Source organism: Oncorhynchus kisutch, linkage group LG18 (assembly GCF_002021735.2).
Source record: "Oncorhynchus kisutch isolate 150728-3 linkage group LG18, Okis_V2, whole genome shotgun sequence".
NCBI lineage: Eukaryota > Metazoa > Chordata > Actinopteri > Salmoniformes > Salmonidae > Oncorhynchus > Oncorhynchus kisutch.
The window spans coordinates 59,059,369-59,083,675 of NC_034191.2; the positions used below are offsets into that span (position 1 = coordinate 59,059,369).

The 24,307-nt window shown below is 44.5% G+C and overlaps 1 protein-coding gene across 4 annotated transcripts in view; it reads left to right on the plus strand.

Annotated features, from left to right (window-relative positions):
• The window catches only part of ccny (cyclin Y), a 73,853-nt gene extending 49,576 nt beyond the window's left edge, over positions 1 to 24,277 (plus strand). For 2 of the 4 annotated variants that reach the window (XM_020507354.2, XM_020507355.2), the window contains 8 exons: positions 268 to 291; positions 2,754 to 2,854; positions 3,004 to 3,039; positions 5,068 to 5,125; positions 5,317 to 5,436; positions 9,323 to 9,489; positions 19,577 to 19,739; positions 20,604 to 24,277. In XM_020507354.2, coding sequence (XP_020362943.1) covers positions 268 to 291; positions 2,754 to 2,854; positions 3,004 to 3,039; positions 5,068 to 5,125; positions 5,317 to 5,436; positions 9,323 to 9,489; positions 19,577 to 19,739; positions 20,604 to 20,720 — 786 coding nt within the window. In that variant the 3' untranslated portion in view covers positions 20,721 to 24,277. The remainder of the gene's footprint in view (positions 1 to 267; positions 292 to 2,753; positions 2,855 to 3,003; positions 3,040 to 5,067; positions 5,126 to 5,316; positions 5,437 to 9,322; positions 9,490 to 19,576; positions 19,740 to 20,603) is intronic. The other 2 variants (XM_020507356.2, XM_031796391.1) reach the window with 1 other exon arrangement.
• The last annotated feature ends 30 nt before the right edge of the window (positions 24,278 to 24,307 follow it).

The following is a 24,307-nucleotide window of genomic DNA, read 5'->3' on the forward strand; positions in this document are numbered from 1 at the left end:
GTCAATCTCAGATTGGACGCCATATTGAATATAATGCTGTATTTGCATAGATGATGATGCTGATGAAATCGTTGGCGTTTGCATGGTAATATGCTATGCTTTGTCATTGATTTTAATCAGGTCATTGATGTATGCCCTACTGAATAGAGAATATTTGGTTAGCAAGTATTCCTCTGTCATATGTCAGAGTGCATTATTTCTTTGAGTACATGGTTGTTCCTGTGATTTTGTTTATGAAGATTTTAACCAACTTTATTATTTTGCAAGTTAACACACATTTCGGAAAACAAGGTAAAGTATTTTGTATCGCTGGCATTTGTGTGTTTAGATATAGATTTATTCTAGATGTGCCTGTTATATCCACTCCTGTCTCTTTTGTCATCTGAGTACAGAAGCAAAGTGTATGTATGTACAGTGTGTATGTACAGGTAAATGCCAAAATAAAGGAAACACCAACATAAAGTGTCTTAACCACGAGCCAGAACTTTTTTATTTTTTTATTGAACCTTTATTAAACTAGGCAAGTCAGTTAAGAACAAGTACATATTTACTGGGGTGGCAGGGTAGCCTAGTGGTTAGAGCATTGGACTAGTAACCGGAAGTTTGCAAGTTCAAACCCCCAAGCTGACAAGGTACAAATCTGTCATTCTGCCCCTGAACAGGCAGTTAACCCACTGTTCCTAGGCTGTCATTGAAAATAAGAATTTTTTCTTAACTGACTTGCTTAAATAAAGGTCAACAACTTTTTTAAATGACGGCCTACCGGGGAACAGCCTTGTTCAGGGGTAAAATGACAGATTTTTACCTTGTCAGCTCGGGATTCAATCCAGCAACCTTTCAGTTACTGGCCCAACGCTCTAACCACTAGGAGACCTTCCACCCCAAAAGCTTTAGTGCACCTTGACATAAACTCAGCAAAAAGAGAAATGTTCTCCCACTGTCAACTGTGTTTATTTCCAGCTAACTTAACATGTGTAAATATTTGTATGAACATAAGATTCAACAACTGAGACATCCGGGCTCTTCGCTGGCCATGGCAGAACACTGACATTCCTGTCTTGCTGGAAATCACGCACAGAACGAGCAGTATGGTTGGTGGCATTGTCATGCTGGAGGGTCATGTCAGGATGAGCCTGCAGGAAGGGTACAACATGAGGGAGGAGGATGTCTTCCCTGTAACGCACAGCATTGAGATTGCCTGCAATGACAACAAGCTCAGTCCGATGATGCTGTGACATACTGTCCCAGACCATGACGGACCCTCCACCTCCAAATCGATCTCGCTCCAGAGTACAGGCCTCAGTGTAACGCCCATCGGCGACGTTGTTGCCGGTCATGTCTGGTGAGGACCTGCCTTACAACAGGCCTACAAGCCCTCAGTCCAGCCTCTCTCAGCCTATTGCTGACAGTCTGAGCACTGATGGAGAGATTGTGCGTTCCTAGAGTAACTCGGGCAGTTGTTGTTGCCATCCTGTACCTGTCCCGCAGGTGTGATGTTCGGATGTACCGATCCTGTGCAGGTGTTTTTACACGTGGTCTGCCACTGCGAGGATGATCAGCTGTCCGTCCTGTCTCCCTGTAGTGCTGTCATAGGCATCTCACAGTACGGACATTGCTATTGACCTGGCCACATCTGCAGTCCTCATGCCTACTTGCAGCATGCATAAGGCACGTTCACGCAGATTTCAGAGTCAGTAGGAAGGCCTCTTTAGTGTCCCAAGTTTTCATAACTGTGACCTTAATTGCCTATCGTCTGTAAGCTGTTAGTGTCTTAACCTGTTAGTTCCACAGGTGCATGTTCATGAATTGTTTATGGTTCATTGAATAAGCATGGGAAACGGTGTTTAAACCCTTTACAATGAAGAGCTGTGAAGTTATTTGGATTTTTACGAATTATCTTTGAAAGACGGTCCTGAGAAACGGACGTTTCTTATTTTGAGTTTATATTCTACAGTGTCTGGAACTCTATTGAAGGGATGTGACACCATTGCTCCATGAGAAATTCCATAATTTGGTGTTTTGTTGATGGTGGTGGAACGCGCTGTCTCAGCGCTCCAGAATCTCCCATAACTGTTCAATTGGGTTGAGATCTGGTGACTGAGACCACCTTGGCATTTGGCTTTCATCGTTTTCATGCTCGCCTAACCATTCAGTGACCACTCGCGCCCTGTAGATGGGGGAATTGTCATCCTATGGGGGCATAGCCATGGTAGCCAAAATAATAGCCTGCCCAGCATTTTTATACAAGAATGATGGAATGTTAATTGCTTAATTAACTAAGGGCCTACACCTGTGTGGAAGCACCTGCTTTGAATATACTTTGTATCCCTCATTTACTCAAGTGTTTCCTTTACTTTGGCAGTTACCTGTATGTCTGTCTATATGAATCATGCTGATTGTACATGACATGCTGTACTAGGTTGATGAGATGAATAGAGTGAAAGGGTTGGTGATTGGTTGATATAAGCCATCTCAATGTGCAGTAGACTGATGGATTAGAAGTAGAAGCTACTGTTTTTAGCGAAACCCATTCCGTCTGTATGTGTACAGTATGTCACTCATATAAAACCACAAAGCAGGGGTATTAGCTGGTCTACAGCAGTTGATTCAAGGCTTTTTACAGGACCTGCTGTGAGTGTGCGCATGCCTGTACGTTTTGTGTGTGGATGCATGCGTTCTAGCCTGCCTGCGTGTGTGTATGTGGACTGTGGACATAACAGTAACAGCGTGTGATGTGTGTGTGTGTGTTGCAGCACCATGCGGCTCCAGTCAGAAGGAAGTACAGCTCCTGTTCCACCATTTTCCTAGATGACAGCACCGTCAGTCAGCCTAACCTCAAATACACCATCAAGTGGTAGGTTAATCACCAATCAGTCAGTCAACCAATGAATCCATCAAAATGTACTTCTGTTGTGTTTGTAAGAATTCTGTATGCAGTTATCAATGTGAAAGACTAAATTGCAAATGAAATTGTAACTTCATTGTAATGATTTGTCTTTACAGTGTAGCCCTGGCGATATACTACCACATAAAGAACCGGTAAGAATGACCTGTTAGGATGGGGCAAAAAACAAACAGAAGATGACTATTGTAAAATATACTATGTCTGTCAAATGTACTGTATATTGTATGTATAAGCTGAAAGTAGAAGTCGAAGAGTTATTGTCCATTAGTTTACTCCAATTAGGGGAGGGATGGTAGGGTTAGGGGAAAATAATGAAGGAAAATATATTTGGGAAGAGAAAGAAAAAGTCGGAAGTTTACATACACTTAGGTTGGAGTCGTTAAAACTCGTTTTTCAACCACTCCACAATTGTTTTGTTAAACTATAGTTTTGACAAGTTGATAAGGACATCTACTTTGTGCATGACACAAGTCATTTTTCCAACGTTGTTTACAGACATATTATTTCACTTATAACTCACTGTATCACAATTCCAGTGGGTCAGAAGTTGACTGTGCGTTTAAACAGCTTGGAAAATTCCAGAAAATGATGTCATGGCTTTAGAAGCTTCTGATATGCTAATTGACATAATTGGAGTTAATTGGAGGTGTACCTGTGGATGTATTTCAAGGCCTACCTTCAAACTCAGTGCCTCTTTGCTTGACATCATGGGATAATCAAAGGAAATCAGCCAAGACCTCAGAAAAAAATGTGTAGCCCTCCACAAGTCTGGTTCATCCTTGGGAGCAATTTCCAAATGCCTGAAGGTACCATGTTCATCTGTACAAACAATAGTACGCAAGTATAAAAACCATGGGACCACGCAACTGTCGAGACTACGTGTTCTGTCTCCTAGAGATGAACGTACTTTGGTTTAACATTCTTAAAATAAAGTGGTGATCCTAACTGACCTAAGACAAAGCATTTTTACTAGGATTAAATGTCAGGAATTGTGAAAAAACGGAGTTTAAATGCATTTGGCCAAGATGTAAAAATCTAAATCAAATCAAATTTATTTGTCACATACACATGGTTAGCAGATGTTAATGCGAGTGTAGCGAAATGCTTGTGCTTCTAGTTCCGACAATGCAGTAATAACCAACAAGTAATCTTGCCTAACAATTCCACAACTACTATCTTATACACACAAGTGTAAAGGGATAAAGAATATGTACATAAAGATATATGAATGAGTGATGGTCCAGAACGGCATAGGCAAGATGCAGTAGATGGAATCGAGTACAGTATATACATATGAGATGAGTAATGTAGGGTATGTGAACATTATATTAAGTGTCATTGTTTAAAGTGGCTAGTGATACATGTATTACATAAAGATGGCAAGATGCAGTTGATGGTATAGAGTACAGTATATACATATGAGATGAGTAATGTAGGGTATGTGAACATTATATTAAGTGGCATTGTTTAAAGTGGCTAGTGTATGTAAACTTCCCATTTCAACTGTACAATAATATGTGGGGGATTGGAAATGATGCAGAAGAATGATCTGTCACATTAGAATCAGCCTCTCCTAGTGCTATTGCAGAGCCAGCCCATGTTATACTGTAGTCCTATATGTTGAAAGACCCCCCCCCCCCACTGAAGGTTATTACATTCTATTTGGACATCCGGCATCAATACAGGGTGAGGGAGGGTCACACATAAAAGTCAGCCTTTGATAACACGAACAGACCCCCATTGCCCCCCTGGCATGAGTCCAAAATTCCAGTCTTTAGAGGTCTAGTACTTTAGGTACTGTGAGTATGTGTCTGAAATGACGCCCTTTTCCCTTTATAGTGTACTATATTTGACCAAGGCCCATAGGGCTATTGTCAAAAGTAGTGCACTACGTAGGGAATAGGGCGCCATGTGGGACACCATTCTGAGTGTTCTGTGGCAAGATGGATCAATGTGCCTTTCAAACAGAGTGGCGAGGTCACTGAGGCTGTGTTCCCCTATTGGTCTACAGAGGATCGAAACAGCATCCCTCTCCTCAGTCAAAACAGTCAAAGCCACAGGGTGTTCGTGAACGAGCCTCCGTACTTGGGTCTCGTGACTGGTTACTGTCATCACTTGTCATTCAGCAACTGACCTGCGTGGCCTTTTTTTTGTCATTCCAGGGAGATCGATGGGAGAATGGTATTAGATATTTTTGATGAAAAGCTTCATCCACTTACGGTAAGACTTGTAGTTATATATAATACATTATGGATATGCTTGTGTATTAGGCTGCATTTACACAGGCAGCCCAATTATGATAATTTTGACACTAAATGGTCTTTAGATCAATTCAGAATTGGGTCAGAATTGGGCTGTTCCCATGTTTCATTACTATATTATCTGTCTCTTTGCTCCTCTGTTGATTACAGAAATCGGAGATTCCTGCGGACTATGAAAAGCACGACCCGGAGCAGAAACAGATCTATCGCTTTGTCCGGACGCTGTTCAGTGCAGCCCAGCTCACTGCAGAGTGTGCTATCGTCACACTAGTGAGTGACATCGTCATCACACCCTGCCGCACAACACTAGGAGGGAGTGTTGCTCCCATTTAATAACATCTTAACTAAATGGCACCATATTCCCTATATAGTACACTACTTTTGACCCGGGCCCATAGGGCTATATATAGAATAGGGTGCAAGTTGAGGTACATCACTGTCATTTTGGGCCTACTTGTCCTTGTTCAGGTAAAGTTAAATTACATGGGTCTTTCTAAATACTGAGGATTTCCTACACTGGACAGCTTGTTATAACTTATTAATAATAATCTGCATAAAATGTTAATGTCAAGATACAGTATATGGCCGAGGGATCAGAGCTATATTCAATAAATTCACGAGTTGATTAAAAACCTATGTTTAATCCTTTTATCATGTTTGGTGTCTTAAAGGATTTGTCCAATATCTACCAAATGGCAACCTATTCCTTATGTAGGGGCCTTTCAGCAGTAAACCCCCAAAAAAACAGTAGGTGTTATTGGGGCGGAGCATAGCCTAGTGGTTAGAATGTTGGGCCAGTAACTGAAAGGTTGCTAGATCGAATCCCCGAGCTGACAAGGTAAACATCTGTCGTCCTCCCCCTGAACAAGGCAGTTAACATATTGTTCCTAGAATTTGTTCTTAACTGACTTGCCTAGTTAAATTTTTAAAAGTAAAATTAAAAATTGTGATGGATGGAGGATGTTTCCGAGCAGAGTGGAGAGGTGTTCTGCTCTACAATGGTTTACACAGAGTACACAAACCATTAATAACGTGTCCGTGACTATGGAAAGTATTCAGACCCCTTGAATTTTCCCACATTTTGTTAGGTTATGCCTTATTCTAAAATGGATTAAATAGTTTGTTTTCTGCATCAATCTACACACAATGCCCCATAATGATGAAGCAAAAACATGTTTTTAGGTATTTTTGCTAGTTCATTAAAAATTAAAAACTGAAATATCACATTTACATAAGTATTCAGACCCTTTACTCAGTAGTTTGTTGAAGCACCTTTGGCAGCGATTACAGCCTTGAGTCTTCTTGGGTATGATGCTACAAGCTTGGCACACTTTCATTTGGGGAGTTTCTCCCATTATTATCTGCAGATCCTCTCAAGCTCTGTCGGGTTGGATGGGGAGCATTACTGCACAGCTATTTACAGGTTTAAGTCCGGGCTTTGGCTGGGCCACTTAAGGACATTCAGAGACTTGTCCCGAAGCCACTCCTGCGTCATCTTGGCTGTGTGCTTAGGGCCCTGGTCCTGTTGGAAGGTGAACCTTCGCCCCAGTCTGAGGTCGTGAGCGCTCTGGAGCAGGTTTTCATCAAGGATCTCTCTGTACTTTGCTCCATTCATCTTTACCTCGATCCTGACTAGTCTCCCAGTCCCTGCCGCTGAAAAACATGCCTACAACATGATGCTGCCACCACCATGCTTCACCGTAGGGATGGTGCCAGGTTTCCTCTAGACATGACACTTCTCATTCACACCAAAGAGTTCAATCTTGGTTTCATCAGACCAGAGAATCTTGTTTCTCATGGTCTGCCCCAAGCGGGCTGTCATGTGACTTCCATCTGATCACTCTACCATAAAGTCCTTATTGGTGGAGTGCTGCAGAGATGGTTGTCCTTCTGGAAGGTTCTCCCATCTCTACAGAGGTACTCTAGAGCTCTGTCAGAGTGACTATCGGCTTCTTGGTCACCTCCATGACCAAGACCCTTCTCCCCTGATTGCTCAGTTTGGCCGGGCGGCCGGCCGCCACTAGGAAGAGTTTTGTTGGTTTCAAACTTCTTCCATTTAAGAATGATGGAGGCCAATGTGTTCTTGGGGACCTTCAATGCTGCAGAAAACTTTTGGTACCCTTCCCCAGATCTGTGCCTCGGTACGATCCTGTCTCTGAGCTCTATTGACAATTCCTTCAACCTCATGGCTTGGTTTTTGCTCTGACATGCACTGTCAGGTGTGTGCCTTTCCAAATAATGTCCAATCAATTGAATTTACCACAGTTGTAGAACCATCTCAAGGGATGATCAACCATCTCAAGGGATGATCAATGGAAACCGGATGCACCTGAGCAAAATGTTGAGTCTCATAGCAAAGGGTATGAATATTTATATGTAATAAATATGCAAAAAAAGGATAACCTGTTTTCGCTTTGTCATTATGGGTATTGTGTGTAGATTGCTGAGGATTTTTATTTATTTAATCCATTTTATAATAAGGCTGTAACATAATAACATTTTGTAAAAAGTCAAAGGGTCTGAATTCTTTCCAAAGGCACTGTACAGTATGTCATGGAGGTGTTCTTAATGTTTTGTGTAAACCATTGTAGAGCAGAACACCTCTCCACTCTGCTTGGAAACGTCCTCCATCCATCTCAATAACACCTGCTGTTTTTTTGGTTTACTGCTGAGAGGCCCTTGTTGAAAGCAGTGAACTACATAAGGAATGGGTTTCCATTTGGCATGCAGCCCTGGCCTGATGGAGCTTTGCTCTCTGGCCCTGAGATGTGTGGTCCTCCTGTGGTGTTCTGACACTCCATTGTCTGGTTATGACTTCACTGGCCTGTCATCTCTGTCACTTGGGATGATCTGGTTTCCACAAACACACACCGCGCGCCTGGCCCACAGACTGTCCCATTGACCCCACACCCTAGAGAGAAAACAGGGATGGATGCCGACAGTAATTGAATAGGGAACAGGACCAGTTTCAGCTGGAGAAAATGGGGAGGTTGTCCTGTGTTTTAGAGTCGGAGTGCTGATCTAGGATCAGGCCCAGCTTGTCCATTCATAGCGATTCAAAATGCGAAACTGATCCTAAATCAGCATTCGTCCTCTTGAGACGTTATATGAATACGGGCACTGGAGGGGTGAGGTTGTGCTGGGTGGGTGGGTGGTGTTTTACTTTACATACTGCCAGGGGTTAACAACACAATGTTTCCATGTTGGGAGAGTTTCCGTCTTCACTGTGTGAAGCCATGACAGCTGTGCATCATAAGGCAATCTCTCCAAAAATGTGGGTGTCACGTACCCTGCCACCTCCGCTGTATGTAATCCTACACACACATTTCCAACAAGTTGTTTTGTGTAGAAGACCAGCTGTGTATCTAGGCTTAGGTTTGGGTGAATCTAGATGTACAATCTGAAGCTGTAGGTGATGAAGTCTGTGGACAATAGAGGAACGGAGCACAGTCCTTGGAGACTGCTGGATGGAATAACTGAAGTGTGTGTTCTATTAGCAAGTCTGACACATACAGTACAGGCCTCTAGATTCACCACCCACATAGCACGGACTGTGTCTTAAGACAGACCAAACACAATGACTAAAATTATGATACATGGAGAGAATATAAAAGAAATTGCTGTAAATTAGACTACTCCTAATATATTGTGCCTAACAGTTCAGTGCATTTTTTTATTCACTGACGAACTGAATGGAGACTGTGGCTGCGATAATGGAAAGGCTTTTTGATTGACATGTATATTTTACGAGAAAGCCCAGAGAAACTGCATTACATCAGGTTTTGACATGGTCTGTTATTTTGGCTTTGTGGAGACGGAATGCCAGGGGAGTTTGGAATGGAACATTCATTCCAGAATCTATTCAGGCACACAGAGACGAGGGTAATTATCTGGATCCGAAGTAATTATCTTCGATGAGGAAGAACTCTACTGTATATTGTTGTTCATACATCATCTGGGAAATGTCAATTTGTTATTTGAATGATTCACAATTCAACAAGATTCTTGTTTTTGCTCCAATTATGTATTGAATTGAGTCTATTGGAGTTTATCACACACCAGACCAGAGGAGAGTTGAGGAATGTCTTTGACGTCAGACATCTTTTAAAAGGAGGACTGTCTTTGACATCTTTATTTATAAATTTTTCTCTCCCAGGTGTACCTGGAGCGCCTGTTAACTTATGCAGAGATAGACATCTGCCCAGTCAACTGGAAGCGTATCGTCCTGGGAGCCATCCTGCTGGCGTCCAAGGTGTGGGACGACCAGGCTGTGTGGAACGTAGACTACTGCCAGATCCTCAAAGACATCACCGTGGAGGACATGTGAGTCTGGAACAGTTTGACCCCAGTCCATTAAGCACACTAACCCAGATCAGCCAGCTAGTCCATCTAACAGTTTTCGGCAGAAGCTACAGGTTAAATCTCCTTTTTAAATCTCCTTTTTACAACAGACTTTCAATTGTCCTTGTGCAAATAGACAGGGTATAGACCGTCTATTGTAGGATGCATGCATAATAACAGTATACATTATCTCATGTAGGGATAGGCATGAGTAATCGAGTACTCGAACGGACGTCAAAGCTCGATTTCTAACCAGAGATGGTGTAAAACTATTTAGTGGAATGCTCGTTCATTTACCTTGGCTCTAGTTTTCCATTTGTACATGTGCATTTGCAGGGCACAACTAAAAAGAAACCAAGCCAAGCATCACACTGTTCTTCTCCCTAAATTCACTCAGTTGTGTTCCACCCGCTCCCTACACAGGTGTGCTGAGATGGCACACAAGCTCCCGTTAGGCCTACAGAAATCCATGCCTACAACAACACATCTAACTGATGTGATACACAAGCTCCCGTTAGGCCTACAGAAATACATGCCTACAACAACACATCTAACGGATGGGATACACAAGCTCCCGTTAGGCCTACAGAAATAAATATGTACAACAACACATCTAACTGATGGGATACACAAGCTCCAGTTAGGCCTACAGAAATCCATGCCTACAACAACACATCTAACTGATGTGATACACAAGCTCCCGTTAGGCCTACAGAAATACATGCCTACAACAACACATCTAACTGATGTGATACACAAGCTAAATTCCTTGCCAAATGACGACAGTTTTATCACCAATTCAAAATGGACTGGTTGATCGAAGTAAGAAAATATGTGTTCCAACAACGAGCTGCAGTTTTGGAATAATTGCTTCCAGTCTGGTTTCTACTTCAGATACTTTGCGAACTGCTAGTGCCATTTAGAATTGTTTAGCCTAGGCAATAACCCTCCCTAAACATAGACCGGTTCCACACTGAATATATGCCAAAACATTAGTTTGGTAAAGACAGAGCGTATTTTCATCAGAATCATTAAGAAGATGCCTACTCACAAAAGGGATGTTGTAGCTGTAATTCCTCACCGTACAGTGTTCAATGTGAAATTGTTCATCCATTTACAAAATTCCAAAATGGTTTTCTAATGATCAATTAGCCTTTTAAAAATGATAAACTTGGATTAGCTAACACAACGTGCCATTGGAACACAGGAGTGATGGTTGCTGATAATGGGCCTCTTTACGCCTATGTAGGTATTCCATAAAAAATCTGCCGTTTCCAGCTACAATAGTCATTTACAACATTAACAATGTCTACATTGTATTTTGGATCAATTTGATGTTATTTTAATGGACAGAAAATGTGCTTTTCTTTCAAAAACAAGGACATTTCTAAGTGACCCCAAACTTTTGAAAGGTAGTGTTTACTTTTTCAGCATAAATCAAATGTCTGTATATCAAAAATAACACCGATGATTTTTACATTTTTTAATTTTTTTAAATTGTCTTTCAACTCACCAAATGGAGCACATCACTTCGCACTGGCAACCGTTATCCTTTGTAAAAATATTCTGTCATATTTTATTCTGTTATATTACATAATGTTTTTTTACTATAAAATATGTGCTTTTTGACTGTGATAAAGGCTCAGGAAATAAGGGCATCTTGTCTGCTAAATTAATAAAACAAGGCTATGCCATTGCACAGCCATAGGCTTCTACAAGCAAGGGTCACTGCTGATGTTCCTGCCTTTTTCAAGATTGTGTTCCACGATATAATATAACCAGTTGATATTACAGTTTCAATAAATGAATCTTAAATGGCACTTTCTTTTTTATTGACTTATATATAGCTTTTTATATATACAGTTGAAGTCAGAAGTTTACATACACCTTAGCCAAATACATTTAAACTCAGTTTTCACAATTCCTGACATTTAATCCAAGTAAAAATTCCCTGTCTTAGGTCAGTTAGGATCCCCACTTTATATTAAGAATGTGAAACGTCAGAATAATAGCAGAGTGATTTATTTCAGCTTTTATTTCTTTCATCACATTCCCAGTGGGTCAGAAGTTTACATACACTCAGTTAGTATTTGGTAGCATTGCCTTTAAATTGTTTAACTTGGGTCAAACGTTTTGGGTAACCTTACACAAGCTTCCCATAATAAGTTGGGTGAATGTTGGCCCATTCCTCCTGACAGAGTTGGTGTAACTGAGTCAGGTTTGTAGGCCTCCTTGCTCGCACACGCTTTTTCAGTTCTGCCCACAAATCTTCTTTAAGATTGAGGTCAGGGCTTTGTGATGGCCACTTCAATACCTGGACTTTGTTGTCCTTCAGCCATTTTTCCACAACTTTGTAAGAATGCTTGGGGTCATTGTCCATTTGGAAGCCCCATTTGCGACCAAGCTTTAACTTCCTGACTGATGTCTTGAGATGTTGCTTCAATACATCCATATAATTTGTTTTCCTCATGACGCCATCTATTTTGTGAAGTGCACCAGTCACTCCTGCAACAAAGCACCCCCCAACATGATGCTGCCACCCCCGTGCTTCATGGTTGGGATGGTATTCTTCGGCTCGCAAGCCTCACCCTTTTTCCTCCAAACATAATGATGGTCATTATGACCAAACAGTTCTATTTTTGTTTCATCAGACCAGAGGACATTTCTCGAAGAAGTACGATCTTTGTCCCCATGTGCAGTTGCAAACCGTAGTCTGGCTTTTTTATGGCGGTTTTGGAGCAGTGGCTTCTTTCTTGCTGAGCGGCCTTGCAGGTTATGTCGATATAGGACTTGTTTTACTGTGGATATAGATACTTTTGTACGCGTTTTCTCCAGCATCTTCACAAGGTCCTTTGCTGTTGTTCTGTGATTGATTTACACTTTTTGCACCAAAGTAAATTCCTCTCTAGGAGACAGAACGCGTCTCCTTCCTGAGAGGTATGACGGCTGCATGGTCCCATGGTGTTTATACTCGCGTACTATTGTTTGTACAGATGAACGTGGTACCTTCAGGCGTTTGGAAATTGTTCCCAAGGATGAACCAGACTTGAGGAGGTCTATATATTTTTTTCTGAGGTCTTTTTCTAAGGGCTGATTTTCTTTTGATTTTCCCATGATGTCAAGCAAAGAGGCACAGAGTTTGAAGTTAGGCCTTGAAATACATCCACAGGTACACCTCCAATTGACTCAAATTATGTCAAGGGGTCGGCAGGGTAGCCTAGTGGTTAGAGCGGTGGACTAGCAACCGGAAGGTTGCAAGTTCAAACCCCCGAGCTGACAAGGTACAAATCTGTTGTTCTGCCCCTGAACAGCCACTCATAGGCCGTCATTGAAAATAAGAATTTGTTCTTAACTGACTTGCCTAGTTAAGTAAAGGTAAAATAAAAAAACAATAAATCAATTAGCCTATCAGAAGCTTCTAAAGCCATGACATCATTTTCTGGAATTTTCCAAACTGTTTAAAGGCACAGTCAACTTGGTGTATGTAAACTTCTGACCCACTGGAATTGTGATACAGTAAATTATAAGTGAAGGGATCTGTCTGTAAACAATTGTTGGAAAAATTGCTTGTGTCATGCACAAAGTAGATGTCCTAACCGACTTGCCAAAACTATAGTTTGTTAACCAGAAATTTGTGGAGTGGTTGAAAAAGGAGTTTTAATGACTCCAACCTTCTCTCCAACCAAGTGTATGTAAACTTCCGACTTCAACTGTTTGTGTGTGTGTGTATATATATATATATATATATACACACACACACACATTCACACACAACATGTGGAGTAAGTCAAGGGGTATGAATACTTCAGATGAATTTTATTTTAGTACTCGGAAATAATAATGCAAACAGTAAAAAAAAAAAAAGTCAAATGCCCATCCCTAATCTCATGCTCTACTGCCAACCCCACTCAGTGCTGGGAACAGTCGGGGACAAATGCCCATCCCTAATCTCATGCTCTACTGCCAACCCCACTCAGTGCTGGGAACAGTCGGGGACAAATGCCCATCCCTAATCTCATGCTCTACTGCCAACCCCACTCAGTGCTGGGAACAGTCGGGGACAAATGCCCATCCCTAATCTCATGCTCTACTGCCAACCCCACTCAGTGCTGGGAACAGTCGGGGACAAATGCCCATCCCTAATCTCATGCTCTACTGCCAACCCCACTCAGTGCTGGGAACAGTCGGGGACAAATGCCCATCCCTAATCTCATGCTCTACTGCCAACCCCACTCAGTGCTGGGAACAGTCGGGGACAAATGCCCATCCCTAATCTCATGCTCTACTGCCAACCCCACTCAGTGCTGGGAACAGTCGGGGACAAATGCCCATCCCTAATCTCATGCTCTACTGCCAACCCCACTCAGTGCTGGGAACAGTCGGGGACAAATGCCCATCCCTAATCTCATGCTCTACTGCCAACCCCACTCAGTGCTGGGAACAGTCGGGGACAAATGCCCATCCCTAATCTCATGCTCTACTGCCAACCCCACTCAGTGCTGGGAACAGTCGGGGACAAATGCCCATCCCTAATCTCATGCTCTACTGCCAACCCCACTCAGTGCTGGGAACAGTCGGGGACAAATGCCCATCCCTAATCTCATGCTCTACTGCCAACCCCACTCAGTGCTGGGAACAGTCGGGGACAAATGCCCATCCCTAATCTCATGCTCTACTGCCAACCCCACTCAGTGCTGGGAACAGTCGGGGACAAATGCCCATCCCTAATCTCATGCTCTACTGCCAACCCCACTCAGTGCTGGGAACAGTCGGGGACAAATGCCCATCCCTAATCTCATGCTCTACTGCCAACCCCACTCAGTGCTGGGAACAGTCGGGGACAAATGCCCATCCCTAATCTCATGCTCTACTGCCAACCCCACTCAGTGCTGGGAACAGTCGGGGACAAATGCCCATCCCTAATCTCATGCTCTACTGCCAACCCCACTCAGTGCTGGGAACAGTCGGGGACAAATGCCCATCCCTAATCTCATGCTCTACTGCCAACCCCACTCAGTGCTGGGAACAGTCGGGGACAAATGCCCATCCCTAATCTCATGCTCTACTGCCAACCCCACTCAGTGCTGGGAACAGTCGGGGACAAATGCCCATCCCTAATCTCACGCTCTACTGCCAACCCCACTCAGTGCTGGGAACAGTCGGGGACAAATGCCCATCCCTAATCTCACGCTCTACTGCCAACCCCACTCAGTGCTGGGAACAGTCGGGGACAAATGCCCATCCCTAATCTCACGCTCTACTGCCAACCCCACTCAGTGCTGGGAACAGTCGGGGACAAATGCCCATCCCTAATCTCATGCTCTACTGCCAACCCCACTCAGTGCTGGGAACAGTCGGGGACAAATGCCCATCCCTAATCTCATGCTCTACTGCCAACCCCACTCAGTGCTGGGAACAGTCGGGGACAAATGCCCATCCCTAATCTCATGCTCTACTGCCAACCCCACTCAGTGCTGGGAACAGTCGGGGACAAATGCCCATCCCTAATCTCATGCTCTACTGCCAACCCCACTCAGTGCTGGGAACAGTCGGGACAAATGCCCATCCCTAATCTCATGCTCTACTGCCAACCCCACTCAGTGCTGGGAACAGTCGGGGACAAATGCCCATCCCTAATCTCACGCTCTACTGCCAACCCCACTCAGTGCTGGGAACAGTCGGGGACAAATGCCCATCCCTAATCTCACGCTCTACTGCCAACCCCACTCAGTGCTGGGAACAGTCGGGGACAAATGCCCATCCCTAATCTCATGCTCTACTGCCAACCCCACTCAGTGCTGGGAACAGTCGGGGACAAATGCCCATCCCTAATCTCATGCTCTACTGCCAACCCCACTCAGTGCTGGGAACAGTCGGGACAAATGCCCATCCCTAATCTCATGCTCTACTGCCAACCCCACTCAGTGCTGGGAACAGTCGGGGACAAATGCCCATCCCTAATCTCATGCTCTACTGCCAACCCCACTCAGTGCTGGGAACAGTCGGGACAAATGCCCATCCCTAATCTCATGCTCTACTGCCAACCCCACTCAGTGCTGGGAACAGTCGGGGACAAATGCCCATCCCTAATCTCATGCTCTACTGCCAACCCCACTCAGTGCTGGGAACAGTCGGGGACAAATGCCCATCCCTAATCTCACGCTCTACTGCCAACCCCACTCAGTGCTGGGAACAGTCGGGGACAAATGCCCATCCCTAATCTCACGCTCTACTGCCAACCCCACTCAGTGCTGGGAACAGTCGGGGACAAATGCCCATCCCTAATCTCATGCTCTACTGCCAACCCCACTCAGTGCTGGGAACAGTCGGGGACAAATGCCCATCCCTAATCTCATGCTCTACTGCCAACCCCACTCAGTGCTGGGAACAGTCGGGGACAAATGCCCATCCCTAATCTCATGCTCTACTGCCAACCCCACTCAGTGCTGGGAACAGTCGGGGACAAATGCCCATCCCTAATCTCATGCTCTACTGCCAACCCCACTCAGTGCTGGGAACAGTCGGGACAAATGCCCATCCCTAATCTCATGCTCTACTGCCAACCCCACTCAGTGCTGGGAACAGTCGGGACAAATGCCCATCCCTAATCTCATGCTCTACTGCCAACCCCACTCAGTGCTGGGAACAGTCGGGGACAAATGCCCATCCCTAATCTCATGCTCTACTGCCAACCCCACTCAGTGCTGGGAACAGTCGGGGACAAATGCCCATCCCTAATCTCATGCTCTACTGCCAACCCCACTCAGTGCTGGGAACAGTCGGGGACAAATGCCCATCCCTAATCTCATGCTCTACTGCCAACCCCACTCAGTGCTGGGAACAGTCGGGGACAAATGCCCATCCCTAATCTCATGCTCTACTGCCAACCCCACTCAGTGCTGGGAACAGTCGGGGACAAATGCCCATCCCTAATCTCATGCTCTACTGCCAACCCCACTCAGTGCTGGGAACAGTCGGGGACAAATGCCCATCCCTAATCTCATGCTCTACTGCCAACCCCACTCAGTGCTGGGAACAGTCGGGGACAAATGCCCATCCCTAATCTCATGCTCTACTGCCAACCCCACTCAGTGCTGGGAACAGTCGGGGACAAATGCCCATCCCTAATCTCATGCTCTACTGCCAACCCCACTCAGTGCTGGGAACAGTCGGGGACAAATGCCCATCCCTAATCTCATGCTCTACTGCCAACCCCACTCAGTGCTGGGAACAGTCGGGGACAAATGCCCATCCCTAATCTCATGCTCTACTGCCAACCCCACTCAGTGCTGGGAACAGTCGGGGACAAATGCCCATCCCTAATCTCATGCTCTACTGCCAACCCCACTCAGTGCTGGGAACAGTCGGGGACAAATGCCCATCCCTAATCTCATGCTCTACTGCCAACCCCACTCAGTGCTGGGAACAGTCGGGGACAAATGCCCATCCCTAATCTCATGCTCTACTGCCAACCCCACTCAGTGCTGGGAACAGTCGGGGACAAATGCCCATCCCTAATCTCATGCTCTACTGCCAACCCCACTCAGTGCTGGGAACAGTCGGGGACAAATGCCCATCCCTAATCTCACGCTCTACTGCCAACCCCACTCAGTGCTGGGAACAGTCGGGGACAAATGCCCATCCCTAATCTCACGCTCTACTGCCAACCCCACTCAGTGCTGGGAACAGTCGGGGACAAATGCCCATCCCTAATCTCACGCTCTACTGCCAACCCCACTCAGTGCTGGGAACAGTCGGGGACAAATGCCCATCCCTAATCTCACGCTCTACTGCCAACCCCACTCAGTGCTGGGAACAGTCGGGGACAAATGCCCATCCCTAATCTCACGCTCTACTGCCAACCCCACTCAGTGCTGGGAACAGTCGGGGACAAATGCCATCCCTAATCTCACGCTCTACTGCCAACCCCACTCAGTGCTGGGAACAGTCGGGGACAAATGCCCATCCCTAATCTCACGCTCTACTGCCAACCCCACTCAGTGCTGGGAACAGTCGGGGACAAATGCCCATCCCTAATCTCACGCTCTACTGCCAACCCCACTCAGTGCTGGGAACAGTCGGGGACAAATGCCCATCCCTAATCTCACGCTCTACTGCCAACCCCACTCAGTGCTGGGAACAGTCGGGGACAAATGCCCATCCCTAATCTCACGCTCTACTGCCAACCCCACTCAGTGCTGGGAACAGTCGGGGACAAATGCCCATCCCTAATCTCACGCTCTACTGCCAACCCCACTCAGTGCTGGGAACAGTCGGGGACAAATGCCCATCCCTAATCTCACGCTCTACTGCCAACCCCACTCAGTGCTGGGAACAGTCGGGGACAAATGCCCATCCCTAATCTCACGCTCTACTGCCAACCCCACTCAGTGCTGGGAACAGTCGGGGACAAATGCCCATCCCTAATCTCACGCTCTACTGCCAACCCCACTCAGTGCTGGGAACAGTCGGGGACAAATGCCCATCCCTAATCTCACGCTCTACTGCCAACCCCACTCAGTGCTGGGAACAGTCGGGGACAAATGCCCATCCCTAATCTCACGCTCTACTGCCAACCCCACTCAGTGCTGGGAACAGTCGGGGACAAATGCCCATCCCTAATCTCACGCTCTACTGCCAACCCCACTCAGTGCTGGGAACAGTCGGGGACAAATGCCCATCCCTAATCTCATGCTCTACTGCCAACCCCACTCAGTGCTGGGAACAGTCGGGGACAAATGCCCATCCCTAATCTCATGCTCTACTGCCAACCCCACTCAGTGCTGGGAACAGTCGGGGACAAATGCCCATCCCTAATCTCATGCTCTACTGCCAACCCCACTCAGTGCTGGGAACAGTCGGGGACAAATGCCCATCCCTAATCTCATGCTCTACTGCCAACCCCACTCAGTGCTGGGAACAGTCGGGGACAAATGCCCATCCCTAATCTCACGCTCTACTGCCAACCCCACTCAGTGCTGGGAACAGTCGGGGACATTTTGCGTTTTTGAACTCTGAATAACTCTTTGAATAATCTTGATATGGGGTCAGTGGTGGTTTAGTCGGTGTTGGGACAGTCCAGTGTTTTGGAATCAGGCATGACTCAGGTCTGCTGCTCCCAGTCTGGTGCCTAGGGCTGGGGCTTGGGTATAGGGCTGCGACAGGGGCTGGACCTGAGACTGGGGCTAGGGTTGAGGCTAGAGCTTGAGCTGAGATTAGGGCTGGGGTCTTGAGCTGAGATTAGGGCTGGGGTACGGGCTGGGGTGTTTTCAGAGAGGCGGTATCTGCGGCATGGATACAGTCTGAAGTCTCATAGCCTGGTAGACAATAGTTAACTAAGGCCACAGGCCACTGGTGCTTCGACCTCCTTACCCAAAATGAATCACAAACAGACGACAAGGAGAATCTATGTGGATTATTTAGAGACGTTATCTGACACCTTGAATGTGTAGCCACCAGTAAACCTCCTGACCCATCCTGAGTACACAGTTAGTTTTAAGACTGCTTGTTGTCACGACCCCCTCTCAGTGGGCTCATAGAACATAGCCCTGAACCCAAAACAAATGCATGCGATTCTTTCTCTTGGTCTCTCTCTCTCTCTGAGGAGGAGTAGGAGGAGGAGAGGAGTTTTATTAGGCAGAGCCTCAACCGCTCCTCGGTGGGCTAAATTTAGCTCGTCTGTTGCTGCATGAATTAGAATATCTATGTAGGTGGTGAGAAAAGCCTGATGCTTGGTGTAGCAGACGTCTTTAACCTTGTGAATCAAAGACCGGGGCTTTGCTACAGAGACACAGACTGACCAATTAGGCTGTCTCAAGAATGTCAGAGAAACAGTCGGTCAGGGGAAACGGTCAACTGAAACCAATCAAAGCTAAGCTGCAACCACAGTTAATTGACTTGATACCATGGAGTCTGTAATTTTGTATAATTTCTAAAAGCTTAGCACATAAGACAGTTGGTGACGTCTCTTTTTCAGTTGTTTAGTTCTTCTTAAAGTTCAGTTCAAGACACTGACTGGTGATCATTTCTTTCGTTCTCTCTCTGTGTCTCTCTCTCTCTCCGTATGAAGGAATGAGCTGGAGCGTCAGTTTCTGGAGCTGCTGCAGTTCAACATCAACGTTCCGTCTAGTGTTTACGCTAAGTACTACTTTGACCTGCGCTCCATGGCCGAGGCCAACAACCTCAGCTTCCCTCTGGAGCCTCTGAGCAGGGACAAGGCTCAGAAACTAGAGGTGAGTCGCTTTGGCGCATACAGTCGCTGCTTCTCCACCATCCCATCAGCTGTGAGGATGCTGATCTTGTTTTCGTTGACAGCATTCAAAGGACCTACACAATGCTACTTGTTTATAGATACTGCTACCACTGCTACTACTGTCATCACCAAATAATTGAAGCCTCTTTGAAAACAGCATGCACAATTTCTTATCATTCATTTGTGCTCCAGAGGGAGCTTTTCTCCTTCCCCAAGATATGAACTCTGTAAAACATGGCTGGAGGATGCACAAACACAATGGCTAGATATAGCCTGCTAATTAGTGGGCAGTAAGCACAGTGTGCATTTGACAGAGGTGGTGGTGTGTTCTCTGCGTTCGTTTTGTGTCTGTGACGGAGGACGTGAGGCGGCATTCGTTGCCATGTAATTATCTTCCCAGCAGCACCAGTGACCCCCTTCTCTCCCATCCGCTCTTCCTCCTCATCCCTCCTTCCTCCCCCTCCCCTCGTCCCCCTGCATCTCCGCTGGGCAATTAAGGTCTGAAATGAGCCCTTGTGGTATGGATGCTGGTTGAGGCGTTATGTCGTTCTCCGTTCTCTGTCAGTGGAGCTGTAATAGTACTGCTTATCTGCTGGTACACTGATCACTGGAGAGGGAAACAGGCAGAGTTTTGGATCGTATTCGTATATTGATCTGACTTGTTAAAGAAATGCCATCAAAGATGATAAGTGATCTTGCTCTGTTTCAGAGCAGAACTATGAATATCCCTACATTTTTGTTATTAGGCTTCCATTGTAGTTTATGTAGCTCTGTGTACATGAACATACAGTTAATTATGTTTTATATTATTCTATGTCTTATTGTGCATTTTTCCATGTCTCAGGCCATCTCCAGGTTGTGTGATGACAAGTATAAAGATTTGAGGAAAGCGGCCAAGAAGAGGTCTGTGAGTGCAGACAATCTGACGGTGGTGAGGTGGAATCCGGCCATCATATCCTAACAGCGTCCTTCACCACCAGGAGGAGGACAGCGCATCCACCATGACGGAGACATGACATGGCTGCCTGGCCTGGGAGGTCAAGGGTTAGGTCAAGAGAACTTAGACTCAGAACTCAGTTGTCCAGTTGTGTCTGTGTGGTTTGTTTCACACAGAAATGACCTGCTGGCACTTTTGTGGATAATAAGTGTTATTGTTGCTCTGATGGTCCACTTGTGTACTGTACATACAAGATGTCCCTCTGGTTGTCTGAAGTTGAACTTGAGTCCTACAGGTGACTTGGTGACCAATGGCAGAAGAGCAGTGGCCAGATGGGAAAATATTAAAAGAACATTGAAAAGATCAAGAGACAGTGGAAAGATTTGAAAAATCCTAGAATAATAACACATAAACTCAAACAAAAGCATTCCAATAGCCATTTTAAAGGTTGACTGTCTTGTATAGAGAAGAAATCGCTCGGGTATACTGCACATTCCTATGATTTTCAAGGATTTCAGCAAATTCCTCTCTAAAGCACAATGTTTTTTTTCCCAGGTAACAGGCAAACCTAATTTGTACACATTCCTGAAATATAGAAATGTCTCTACTTTCCTTGGAGGCAGTAACAAGAGCTCATCAAGTGCTATTCTTACTGTGTTTGGTTGCAATGAAATCAAACTGCCAAAACCTCAAGGGTTTTTCTTTCTCTAACGTTCAACAAACTGCACCTGTGTTTGAGTTTAAAATGGCAACTGTTTTGTATTTACATTTACATAAAGACACCAAGAGAGGGAAAGTGAAGTGAGAGATGTACAGTAAAGTGTACAGACATTTGAAGAATACCTTAATTAGGGCGATAAGACTGATAAATGAAGTTCAGTTGAAGGTGAACAAAATTATCTTTATCTTTAATTGCATTCCCTTCTATCTCTAGCTATACCAATTTGCCACTGAGTGATGATTATCTAAAACTATTTCACACATTAGTTCTATCTTATGGCCAAAATGATACAGGCTGTGTCCCCAAATGGCACCCTTTTCACTATATAGTGCACTACTTTTGACCAGGGCCCATAGGGTAGCCATTTGGGATACTACCACAGTGAAACATTCCAGTGAACATTCCACTCACGCCAAGCAATATTCATGTCCCACTTTGTTTCATGCTAGGTCTCGAATGACATACAGGGATGAGTTTGAAGGACAAGCCCTCGAATAGAAAGGAGAAAAACATCTTCCAAGAACAGGAAATGACTGTAGTATAAGTAAGACAAAATGGTGAGTTTGAACATCCATATAGTGTATTCACTGCCGTTGTTCTGACCTGTGGTGCCTGTAACATGCTAGTGTAACATGCTAGTGTAACATGGAGACCTTCTTTTTCCTTTTTAAAGTGCAACTGGGGTTGAGTTTTTTTCTTGAGTGTTTCTTTTTTAAATTACTGATCTTCCATCTCCTAAAGAAACAGCAGAAACCTAGTTTCAGAAAGCCAATTTGCATGATGATTCTTCAATATATTGGAAATTTATTTCTAAAAATGTCCTACAGTATATTAGAACAAAAGGACGTTTATTGATTAACAAACACTGTTCACAAAACCATTAGGAATAAATCAAAAATAATTATTTAGCAAATTAATTGATTTTGTACAGTGTATATAAGATATCAGTGTGCAGACAAAGGGCACATTAACTTTCAAACATGGAGAATTGGGGTGAAATATTTATAAATATCTGATCAGTATTTACATTTTAAAAAATTGCAATGTCTTATTATACCAGATATGAGGAGAGTTTAGAACTATTGGTTATATGGAAGCTGGTATTATTTTATCTAGAATCTAGATAGTAAAACCATTTGAAGGAATTTGAATCTTTGTCAGGATCTAGTTTTTCATATCAAGTTTGCATAGCTCAGATAAACTACAGTGAATGATGGGTTCATGTGTTTTTCACACTCAAGCATTGAATTGAGGCTGTTCTGTTAGGCTCTCTCATCTTATCGTACATACATTTTCTGTGACCGTATGAATGATGTTTTCAGTGTTACATGGTTTTATGATATCCCTGTTGCAAAGCCAGGTATGTAAGTGAAACATTCCTCTTGTTCTTGATGCTGTTTCATTTTAAAGTTGTTGAGTTCACGGTGTTTCCCCACTCTTAAGCAATCTTAACTATTGAAAAGATAAAAGCAATTCCTTATCAAGGGTCTCTACAGTTGTTGTTTTCATAGTTTTATTTGATAGCATTCCGTCAATACCAATCAGCATTCATTCAAACCATTCATCAGGACCAACTATCTGCCAGATGTTTCACTTTCATATGTAAAAAGGGATGGAGTTGAACCAAAGTATCAGACAATGAAGGATTAGCCTTGGAATATGTATTGTTGTGATAATAGATCCCCTTTGCACGTGATCGGAATGGTATAAGGACTGTGAAACGGAACTGTTGGAATGGCATGGCCTTGGAAACAGAACAGTTGGAATGATGTGGGGACTCTGAAACGGAAATGTTGGAATGATGTGGGGACTCTGAAACGGAACTGTTGGAATGATGTGGGGACTGAAGCGGAACTGTTGGAATGATGTGGGGACTCTGAAACGGAACTGATGGAATGATGTGGGGACTCTGAAACGGAACTGTTGGAATGATGTGGGGACTGAAGCGGAACTGTTGGAATGATGTGGGGACTCTGAAACGGAACTGTTGGAATGATGTGGGGACTGAAACTGAACTGTTGGAATGATGTGGGGACTCTGAAACGGAACTGTTGGAATGATGTGGGGACTCTGAAACGGAGACAGTTGGAATGATGTGGGGACTCTGAAACGGAGACAGTTGGAATGATGTGGGGACTCTGAAACGGAACTGTTGCGTTCTATGGCGCTGTGACTGAGCGACTGGAGTGCAAATGTCTTCGGGCGAGAAGAAACCGGCGTTGTCGTGAGGAGACAGTAGAGGTATTTTTAAGATTGTATATCTTATTTATTGTATGTATGTGTGTGTGCATACAGTCTGATGTTGATTTCTAGAAATGAAAATGAACTCATCATGCTCTATGGGCCCGAGCCTGTGGTATAACCTAGGCTAGTGACTGGGGTGATAGTCGTGTGCACTAGACTCTACCTCTGCATAGAGTTTTTACTTCTTCTACCTTTTCTCTTTCTATCTCTTCTACGACAATGTTAGGATTTACCAATGCAACTCTCAGTTGTCAATGATTTCCTGTGCTAATGAAAGAAACTGCTGTAGTTGTGTGAACTCTGTTTTTATGTTTTGTTTTATAGTTTATTTCTGGGATTTTATTGCTGTTTTATGTTGTTTGTCCCTGTTCTCAGTTTGCCCAATGTGGTTAGTCTGTATCTTTTTGAGTACTAATCTCTTAGTTAATTGTAGCCTACATTCTAAGAAGTGATCCCAGGACCAACAACCCTAAGGGACTGGAGTCTGAATAAGCCCCGGTCTCTCTCCCTATATGGACTGTTCTAACTATGATTTTAGTTTAACTGATGTGCCCAGTTCAGAAGCAATGTTTAGAAACCTGCACAATAAATAAACGTTTAAACCTTGCAATAAAAATACCATGGTGTCACTTTACTTGGGCGTGAC